At 42.3% G+C, this 11,340-nt stretch overlaps 1 protein-coding gene across 1 annotated transcript; it reads right to left on the reverse strand.

Annotated features, from left to right (window-relative positions):
- Positions 1 to 4,475: 4,475 nt before the first annotated feature.
- LOC120320462 lies at positions 4,476 to 6,265 on the reverse strand. The gene is made up of 2 exons (XM_039370180.2): positions 4,806 to 6,265; positions 4,476 to 4,749 (listed from the first exon to the last, which is right to left on the reverse strand). Coding segments are annotated over exons 1-2 (1,461 nt in total). The 3' UTR covers positions 4,476 to 4,748.
- Between the last annotated feature and the right edge of the window lie 5,075 nt (positions 6,266 to 11,340).

The raw sequence follows: 11,340 nt of genomic DNA on the forward strand, positions 1-11,340 counted from the left end.
GTTATAGTGAGATATCCTTCATTAGCACGCGAGGTCCAACAATCAGTAGTTATGGATACATTGTCAACGTAATTTAAATCCTCCTTCAACTTTAATTTCACACATTCATAATCACGTGGCAGAACAACATTCCTGAGATGGGTTTTACTGGGTAGCTTGTACCTCGGGTCAAGTTTTCGAACTAAGTCACAGAATCCCCTATCTTCTACAATAGAAAAAGGTCGGACATCCACTGCGATCATTCTCATTACTGCCTTGTCCAGCTCCGTTTTTTTTGCTGATCCATTTTGATAGGTGAGGTCAGTCTTTAGGAACCGATCCAAACAAGTCGTAGAAGCAACCTTGCCAGCCTCCAGATATTCGGGATGTGCTCATTTTAAATGATCCAATAGATTGCTAGTGTTCCCGGAAGTTTTATAGAGCTTACCACATATGTTGCAAATCGCTGCTTGAGCGTCCTTAGTCTTCTTGAAATGGTCCCAAACCAGTGAAAGCTCTTTTTTACGATTTGGAATCGTGTTATCCACAGTTGTTGAAGGGTCTGAAATCAAGAACATAGTGGTTACTAAATATAAATAAAAACACGTGTATATGCATATTTTGTATGCATATTTATATGCATTTATTTATATGCATATTTTGTGGCTACATGCACATGTCGAATTACGTTCAGGATCCATAGAGGCACAGCGCGTTTCGTTCTTTACGGTAGCGACGGTCGATCAAGACTAACTCATCGTCCTCAAACTACTACCTCTTTTTATATGATTCCTTGAACCGCACTCGACGACGATGTCGCGCCACATTTGTGGTAACTCTTGCACCGCTACACAGGCGACGCGCCACCGTCGCCTTGCTCCAATGGTTCCTCGAAACGAAGGAACAGAGAGACGAGCAAATTCAAATACTACGAAATTAGAAGTTGTCCGACGCTCAAACTATAATACTAAGAATTTATAAGTTCTCTGACGACCAAATTCTAATACTAAGAAATTCCGATCAAGAATATTCCATTCTCCGACACACATTTGCACACTGTACGCGGACGCGTCGTTTTGTGTGTATGTATTAAAATGACGCCATGCATTTATTCACACTAAGTACTTACTTTTCACATGTCTATCCATCCTCCTCTCCATTTCCCAACCTTGTTCAACACCACCAAAACTCATAAAACTGTTCAAACTGTTTCTCTAATCTGAAAAAGAAAACAAAAATTTCTATTCCTTATAAAATTTACCGAACTTGATATACATGATACATAATAAATACATAATACATGATACATAAATAAATTTTCATTGCTTTCTGTTATAACAGGGCTCTTATGCAGAAAAAGATCAGGCTGTGCTGAATTCAGGCATGCTCCGGTAATCGTAAGATATTTTTTTCGATTTCGATTTGGGCCAAATCGTTCGGAATGTTTCTTTTATCATCGTTTCTTACTGCTCAAACAGCTGACTTTTTTCTGTAATCACAATTAAACTTCGCGAAAAATGCCTTTTATATTTGCCATTGCTTGTTTTGAAGCCAGGAGAAGGCAGAAATTGCTGGGCTTGAGAAAGTCTAGGTATCTAAGATGCAATACATGTGTTTTTAATATATCTGACAAAAGATAAGTTATATTTACAGATAATTGAACATTCCGCGAGTAACTTTTTAATTTTTTAGCTTTGTTAATTCATATAGGATTGACAAGACTGTGCTTTGCATTACCGAAGAATTTCAATTTGACGACACGCAAGATACTTGCGACGACAATGAAGTAGAAGGAGATGATGACAGACAACATGAACGCGATGAAATTGCTCAGTCGCTCTTAGTGTAAAGATTAAACAATGAATTTACAAAAATAAAATTTTTTTTTATTAACATTACTGTTTTTTTTGCTTAATATGCTGTAGAATTTATCAAGAAGTTCCTTCTTGATTGCATTATCCTCCTTTTGGAGAGCAACCGCTTCCTTTTGGACTGGAAGTGACTCCTGCAGTTCCTCCATTTTTTTAAAGTGTTCCGCCATGGATGAATTAAGCTTTGCATTCAGCTGTATAAGTTGTTTAGCAGAAAATAGAGCGGCCACCCTTTTCACAGTTTCAATTCCGATGTTCGCAATTACTTTTTTACAGAAATTTGGCCATTTAGGTACTTAAATTAATTAATTAATTCCAAACAACACTTTTGGCCCTCCTTTTAATTAATTAATGAATTCTTTTATATTTTATAAGCACTTATTTGCCTGTTTCGTTCCACCAACAGTATGGCAACCTTCGCGATAGCTTTTGGCGACGTAGTTATCGATTGTTTCTCAAATATTAGGTGGGGTCAGAAACTATTTTTTTATAAAATAACTAAGTGGCAGAATGATTTTGTGGGGATGAGGAACAAACATCTATAGATCACTGAGTAAACTATTTTTTCCCCTTAGTAAATAAGATCTGATTTGATATAAAAAAAGGCATTTACTTTTCATTTCGGCCAGACAAATGTGCCCGTTTTACAAATCGAAAAATTCTTACGATTTCGAAAACTGGAGCACCAATTTTACGATTTCAAATCGAAATCGTAAAAACCTTACGAATTCACATTATCCATTGAAGAAGAGCAGTTCTTCAAAAATAAAATAAGCAACTTAAAGCCAACCGAATTTGAAATTTCCAACAATAAATTTTTTGTTAATCATTCCCTGCAACTTACTATTGTAGATGGTAAGATATGCAACGCGGAGCGAAACATACAGAAATAAATGATATACAAAAATGTGTTGTGAGAGAAGTGCAGAGGAAGTATTTTGAGTTCGGCTCATCACCTCTACATTCCTATATACGCTTTTTTGAGTATTTTTTGCATATTTCATATAAACTAGAAATAAAAATATGGCGAGCAAGATCGGCAGAACAAAAGCTTAAAATTTTGAAAATTTAATAATCCGCTGCGCAACGATATTGCCAGCCTTAGCATCAGGCTACACCATAGATGTTAAAAAATGTGAAGCCTATGCATTTGATACTGCAGAACGATTAATCAAGATATATCCATGGTACTACCTCCCAGTTACACTTCATAAAATTTTAATTCATGGACCGAAGGTGATAGAGCACGCGTTGGTGTCGATTGGGGAGCTCTCAGAGGAAGCTGCAGAGTCAAACAACAAGGAAATTAAAAAAAAACCGACTGCAGCATACCCGAAAGATGTCTCCTATAATCACGAACACGGATTTAATTAAAATACTTCTTTTGAGATTAGACCCCTACATAACAGGTCAAAGAAAAATAAAAATAAATGACAAATCGAAATTATTATCGTCGACCTGTGATTTGTTAGAAAATGATTAAATTACAGGAACACGCAGTTGAAGCACTAAACTTTGCTAGGTATATTGTTAGCCACAATTCTTATATTTTTAATGCTTTAATTCTGAATTATTTTTTTGTGCTGTGTTTTTTATTTTTAAATTAAACCATTTATAGATATAATAATAATAATTTTTTTTTTTATTTATTTATTAAGTGAAGAATCCGTATATCATAATATTGTATCTTAACATCACAGGGGACAAATAACCTAGGGGTTACCAAACACTATATACAAATTAGTAAAGTAGGAAATAATAATAATAAAAATAATAATGTTTCAAGTAAAAAAATTGTAACATGCTTTTAGGTGCATTTTTTGTTTTTGCCTTCCTGTGGGCGTAAATATTATCGACCACGCCTATTTTTTACATTTTACCAATTCTTAATTTTTAGAGAACTTACAGTATCAATTTTTTTTGGACGCGACTCCATACAAGCCCAACCAGTGTGCAGCGCTTCTACAATAGATCGACCACACTAATGGAGCCCAAACTCAGTTTGGATATGCGGGCACACTATCCTCCGCCAAACCGCTAGCAGCAGCAGCTCGTTGGAAGCGCTTTCACCGATGAATGCCGCAGCTACAAAAAGTAAAACAAAGAAAAAGAAAACTTAAAACATCTAAACATTCGGTTTAGAGTACAAAAATCCAAACGACCAGCCTTCAAATTGTTTTCAAAAAGAAATGACGTTAGATTTGGATTTGAAAATGCAATAGAGAACACCTGGGAAAATCTACAGACACTAACCTTGCGCCCAAATTTAAGGACAGTGCACAGTGGTTCCTCTTGTATGGAGACGCGGCCATAAATACTTCCAGTGCAGTTAGAAACCTCAAATTTAACCTCAGGGATCCAATAGTGCTTCAGTAAGCATGGTGTAAAAATTGTTAGGATTGGAGCCCCCTTCCCCACCAAAATGCAAAAAAACCCCTTTTCAAGCACCTATAAGTAGGCAATAATTTTTTTTAGCAAATAAAACCAGGTTAATTCGTGTATATTTTTGACAAATGGGCAGGCAGACAAATATATATACTTTATGGAGTCTTATTCTTCTCTCTATTCTCTTCTTCTTTATTTTTGTTGTTTGGAAAAAACTAATGAAAAATATAAAAATGCATATTAGAAATTAATTTAATACTTTATTATTAATTTTACAATGTTTCCTCTAGCAAACTATAAACAGATTCAAGCAAAGTTGACTTATCCTTTTTCTCAAGGTCCCTCTGTCCGGTTATAAACGGATCGGAGCGTAGAAGGAGTGCATTCAAAATGTCGGTGTTTGTAATAATCCGTGACATTTTCCGGCTGTGATAAAGTCTACATTTTTTAATTTCTTTGTTGTTTGATTCCGCAGCTTCCTCGGAAAGCTCTCCAATTGATATAATTGCATGTTCTATAATTGCAGATCCATGAATTAATACCTTGTGAACTGTAGCCGGCAAATAGTACCATGAATATTTTTTTGTCAGTTGCTTGGCAGTTTCTAAAGCGTATTCATTAAATTTCTTGGCATTAATTTTGTAGCCCGATGCAATAGCTTGAAGTATAGTGGCACAACGATGGATCAAGTTTTCATCTATTCCTGTAATATCAGATGCCAATTTTGGATTAGAAAAGAATTTTCTAGCGACATTTCCGTCGTTTGATGATCCTCTACCCCCATCTCTGGGCTTGTCAACTATTAATCCCATTTTTTCGCGAAATTCTTTTTGAATTTTTTGCTTTCTTTTCATTACTTCCAATTTTTTTTCCGGATCTCTCACCTGCCACATCTTGACGGAGGACTTGTAAGATATATGTAAAAAGTATTCAAAGAAGCGTATTTTTGCATGAAGGGGAGAAAGACCAAACTCGAAATGTTCTTTGTTTACAACTTTGTTTAAGCATTTGTCCAAATCGTTCATTTCTTTTGGATTTGCACCACAAATGTAACATTTGGCAGAAGATGACTCAGTTAAGGCATTGCATACCTTTCCATCCACCATAGTCAGTTGTAAACTATGTTCAACGTTTATATTTCTATTATGAATAAAAATCACTGACCGCTTTAGAAGGTTTATTTTCTCTTTAAAATATCTCTCCTCATTGATAGAAAGTTGACTTGTCTCTTTTTGGAACTGGAAACGTATTGGCCTGCAGTAACGCGTTGAGGAGGGCCTGGGATTTTTCCAAATTATTTTATTGCCAGATTTTGAAATAAGTTGAAGTGGTACGTAGGATGTCACAAACAAGCTTTTGTCATCTAAATCATTATTGGAAAATTTTTGTTTGTATTCACTATGACCTGTACTTCCATCAAATCCCCATTTTCCAATTAACACCAAATTTTCAATAGAATCGTCATTGACTGTTTCCACAACATTAGCCTGTAGCTCTAAAATACTCGACGCTGTATTATCTAATAAACTTTGTAATTCAACTTCAGCGTGAGATTCGTCTACAGATATGTTTTCAGGGTATCTCTTTTTCTTTGAATTTAATATACGTTTATAGCATGGAAAAAAATCAAAGGATATTTTGCTGTTCACGAAGTTTCTGATAAGCAAATATTGGTTTTTAGACATAGCGGTCTCCATTAATAGCGAAATTACCTCATCGGGATCTGCTGGCAATATATTTTTCATTTCACATTCAGTGCGTAACGAAGAAATAGCAGATTCGTCTAATTCGGCCAGATGAGCTATACGCCGTCGCTTTGTTCTCGCCGAGGATTCCTCAAAATCAAGTTTTTGACGTCCACGATGTGGACTTTGTACCCTTTGCTGATATTTTTTAGAGATGTTTTTCACTGGAATTGATTCGTTTTGATTCAGCCAATCAGACTTATATTTGAGTACTGACGATTTCTTTCGATCATAGCGTGTCCAATAATCAGCAATTTGTTTACAAAGGTTTGGAATACATTGCATATGTTCGGTCAATTCAACTATGTAGCCTTTAGTCTTAATTTCATCTCGTACAGCAGTGATAATTTCTTGTATTTTTTCTGTATAGGTACCCTTTTTTGTGCACCATAAATTAAAAATGTGATGGCGTTCAAACGCACACTGATACAAATCGCCGTCTTAAGCCAAGTCAAATTTACACAGAAAAAATGACAAAATAATTAATTAAATGAGCATTGAAAATTTTACACATACACGAAAGACAAAATCACACAGACAGCACAATAAAAAGGCAAAACAGAGACTTCGTTGGCAAATTTGACTTTGAAAAAATAAGAGATTGGGTTAGTATATTAACGATAACAAGCACATCCGCAACTTTCCGCAAAATTCTCGAAGAGTTTTATTACCTCAAGAAACTCTTTAATACAATGACATAAACATTTATTTCGGGGTATCGGCGGGACACAACTAAAACTTTACGTAAACATGAAAAAGACGTTCACAAAATACACAAAAAAGGTTAAATCAAATATAATTACAAAAAAAGTGTTAAATCAATGAAATTAACTTAACATAATGAATTTATAAAAGTAAATACCTTCAAATTTAAACTGCATTTTAAATTATATCAATCAGATAAGTATTACTGACGCTTTACCTTTTTGAAGTTCGCTCTGTTATTAAGAAGAATGCAATTCGTCCAACTACGCTTCGCAAATGAGCTTGTGCTTGCGACTTCAATTCTATTTTTAGAAAGTCCCGTTAGCTTTCTAGAAAAAACCGGTTTTGTCTTGTATTGTCTGGACATTTTAGAGATGATTTGTTTACTTTTTGCGCAAATCTATTCTGGTTCATATTTTTTGAATTTTGGCCTCTGGGGGAACCACTGTGCAGTGTAGCCCTCCCACGCAGTTGGCCACTCTAAGCATACCAATTGATCCGTGCAGCCCTGGAATATCGATAACACGTTATCGGCCACACTAAACATACCAGCTGACCAAGGCAACTGGACGTTCTCGACAGCGCGTTGTCGGAAGGTGCCCACAATCCAATAGAACGACCTGGGCACACTAGCTGTGGGCTATATAATAAGCGCAAAAATCCAAGCTAAGCTTAGTCACGTTTGTACGGCAATAGAGTAACATCAGAAGAAGCAGTTGTGAAGATATGTAAACGTATCGATCCAGTCCTCATATGGATTACCGCAGTGGTATCGCTGAGGGCGCTCCCGTGCAAAAATGCATTGAACGACCAGTGCCCAGTAAGCAAGAAAGACGCCTTCATCGAAAAACCAAACTTTTGATCCCGAAAACGAGAGTGACATCTGGGATAACCATGTGCGTCACCCGTCCTGGTTCGCTGTCGTCGTCTCATCTGTTATGCCAACTCAGCAGCAAGCACTCCTCCAAGCGAATCTTTCTCTCCTCCAGCGGGTATCCAAGCTTTAGCTTGTATTTGACCGCTAATTGCTTAGCAGCCAAGTCAAGCGGGGCGGCTCCACCAAGAACCTGCAGTGCCACGGTGGACACTGTTCGGCAAACCGGAAGGCATCCTAGCAGGATCAGCCTCTCGCAGCTACTTGCCCGGCGGTGTCATACCATACCGGGGCACCAGTCGGCTCGAAGCACACGCGCCAATGCTCCAACGACTCCGGTCATCCGCTGGCGCAGCGAAGCTATGTGCGTGGGAAATTTCATTCATGCCAAGGTACCTTACCGTGGGCGCACGTCTCAAACTACCTTTGAGCAGCATTATTACCGTCTTGCTGGTCGAGACGGCGACGCCAACTTCCGCTTCCCACGTTTCTACGGTGGACATAAATTGCGCTCCTTTTTCCTTTAACACGACTCTGGAGTTGCCCTCGACGAGCAGAAGCAGATCATCCGCGTATGCACTCAGCAGGCAATACGGCTCGAGGCGCTGAAGCAGTACATCCATTAGCGTGTCCCAAATAAGTTGTTAAATGCTCCTTTTGAAGTCCATGAATGTGCCGGGCACGTATTGCGCCGGGCTGGCGCCAACACTGCTCTTCACGTGCCTCAAGGCATCCTCCAAACATCGTCCTTGGCGAAATCCGAATTGCCATCTGCAGCCTTCCGAAAGAACTTTTCTCACATGATTCACCATGATTGCCTCGAGCACCTTACCAAAAACTGGCTCACACTTGTCCTTCGCGGCACCATTGATGCCGTCCAAGCCGGGCGATTGCCTGCTCTTCAGCCGGGCGATACAGGCATCGACCTCGAGCGATTCAAGCGCCGGTGGGACTACCTCCACGATGGCAATCGGTGATCAACTCGCCATTTACGCGGAGGCACCCAATATCCGTACACTTTGTGCGGCCTCGGCATAGACGCGCCCCCATGGGTCATCGGCGTTTTCTCCCACGAAGCGTTTCCAGTCATTCATCTTAGCCCTCCCAATGAGCTTTTAGTAGTCGACCACTAAGAGCTCTGCAGCGGCATCTTTATCATGACGCCGTGCATCCTGGAGTCGGCGACGAAGTCTCCGGACTTCGCGTCTCGCAGCGCAGAGGTCGGGAGTCCACCAACGTGCTCTTCTGCTGGGCGATCGAATGGACTTTCTTCCCAGCGCAATATCGCACGCATTATGTTCTATACTGCGTAGGGTCGAAACCTGCTGATCCAACGGCGACTCGGAGAAGTTTTCCGGAAGTTCGGCTGCTCTACTCACCATTTCCTCTTTGAACAATCGCCAACGAGCATTGGAGATGTTTCAGGACGGCACAGGAGCTATGCTCTCAACTGCGCTCGTGGTACTTGTCACGTCGATATCACTACGAGCTCTGTAGTTATCGAACGTGTACACCTGTGTTGGCTGGTTTAGGGCGGTGGCTCTTGCCTCCAGCATCCACTCGGACAGCAGCTCACCCCGACTGTAGTTAGCTTGCCCCTCGGCATGTCGAGAGAGTTTGCTAAACCACATGGGGGACACTGCACTCGCGTCGAGGCCCAGGATTGCGCGGGTTCTGCTGGCCTGCAGCAGGACCGCATCCATGTACCAAAGGTACGGTTCCAAAGGTGCATCAAATTGGCAGTATGCTGAGCCAAAACTCCCTTTAACGCCATAATCCGTGGTGAGGGTCTCCACTGGCATACAGATGGCATCCTGAAGATCCACTAGGATGGCTGCCTTCCCTCGCCGGTCGGTGAAGATCCTCATTCCTTCAGGCAGCACATCCATCCCATCGCCGCCGAGATACGGCTCCTGCACCAGTGCGAACATTGAGCCCGATCTCCGAGCTCGATGGTCGCAGCTCGGCCTCGGCCACAGTTCGCTTGGATTAAGCTAAACATTAATGTCTAGCTTGCACACTCGCTAGCACCGCGCCGTATATCAGGCATACATCCGAGAGCATGTAATGCCCCGAGGGTTGCCCTCTGTGATGGCAGTTCCGGCAGTCCACCGGGTTCTGGCACTTTGCCGCGGTGTGGCCTTGTTGCCCGCACTGGCGGCATACATTCGACTTGTGGTGGCATTCGCTGACCTTGTGCGAAATGAGAACCACTTGATGTAGACCCGACCTACATTAAGTTTCGCCATCGCCTTGTCGCTGACCTCTAGCGTCACATTAACGGTGGCGCCGTCAATCACCGACCACGCCTTGGTGACCAGGTGCACCGACTCTTGTACTCCGAGGCCGTCATCTCGCCGTCGAAGTTATTTTCGTGGAGCTCCTGCATAAACTCCTCGGGGCCGATTGCTGTGTCGACGTCGTAGACGACGACTTTCGGCTTCTCGGCCGTGTTTCGCGCCACACTTAGCCCTACTTCGGCGAAGTTTTTAGAAGTCACAACCTTCTGCAGCTCTCCGACTGAAGGAGTCCGGATAACTGCTCCACCACCTCGACGGAGCTCACGTACTTCATGCACCCTGACTCCGAGGGAGGGTGCAACCATCGTGCGCACCTTTTCGGCTATCGCCTTCCCCGATAGCGCTGGGTCGTCGCACTTCGTGGTCCGCGGGGCAGCAAAGGGTGCAGCCTGAGGCGTCTGGGGAAGACGCGAAATTGCGGAAGTCAGCATAGACGGCGTCGGTGGGGGCGGCATAGCCAACCGCGTCTCCAGTTCTCCACACCGGAGCATCAACGCCATCACCAGCTCATCATAGCGGCTAATGGCAAACGAGAGCTCAGCTGTGTTAACTCCTCCTAGGCTGCGAAAGCTGCTTCTTACCATTCGCTGCGTGGCCGACAGCTCTGCCGTCATGGCTCCTTGCCCAGCACGGGCGGCAGCGGTGGCGGCAGCAGCGAGGGCAACGTGGTTGACGGCGATGGGGGCAGTGTTGGCAACAGAGACAGCTCGGGGGTCCTCCAGCGAAGAAGGGGCCTCGTCCAGCGCTCCCACAGGCTCGGGAACACCACGCGAGGCCACAGCAACGAGCTTAGGCTGCGTCGGTGCCGAGCCCTTTGAAGCCTGATGGCTTCTACGCCTGCCTCGCCCCGTCTTCCGCGACGCACTGCTGGCGCTCATGGCACTCGCGCTACTGCCGCTTTCCATCGCACTTACCACGATTGTGGCTCCTCCTTTCGGCGACTCCAGTGACCGTGCGCTCACTGACACAAATTAGCTGCTGTGGTGCTCGAGCTTTGTGGGCGTTAGAGTGGGCGTTAGAGTGGGCGTAGCAACATGAATCGACAAACTTGCGCTATGTCTCTGGAGTCTGTATTCTTAATCTCAACTTTCTTTTCTTTTCTTTGCTTTTTCCTGAGATCTTGACGCTCATACGAACGGACAGACGGACAGACAGAGAAAGATCGATTCGGCCATTGATCCTGATCAAGAATATATATATATATGTATATGTAAGGCATTAAAGCCAGTTTATTAATAGAATTATGCTGGATGTGTAACAAAAGCTTGCGGGATGACAATTAACTGAGATGGCGCCTCCTCGGCTCTGCTGGCGATGGCTGCAACTTGAAGACTCAACGACTCGACGACTTGACCCTCCGACACACCAACTTATCGTAATGCTATCCCTTAGTGGGCACGTTGATAGATATCGATAGCCAACTCTACTTTACATATATATAACGGGAATTAAGAATTATATAAGAACAGAATAGCATAGGA

Source organism: Drosophila yakuba, chromosome X (genome assembly GCF_016746365.2).
Source record: "Drosophila yakuba strain Tai18E2 chromosome X, Prin_Dyak_Tai18E2_2.1, whole genome shotgun sequence".
NCBI lineage: Eukaryota > Metazoa > Arthropoda > Insecta > Diptera > Drosophilidae > Drosophila > Drosophila yakuba.

Coding starts and splice junctions, on each gene's coding strand:
- LOC120320462 (XM_039370180.2), bottom strand. CDS start 6,265: ATGCAATGTATTCCAAACCTTTGTAAACAAATTGCTGATTATTGGACA.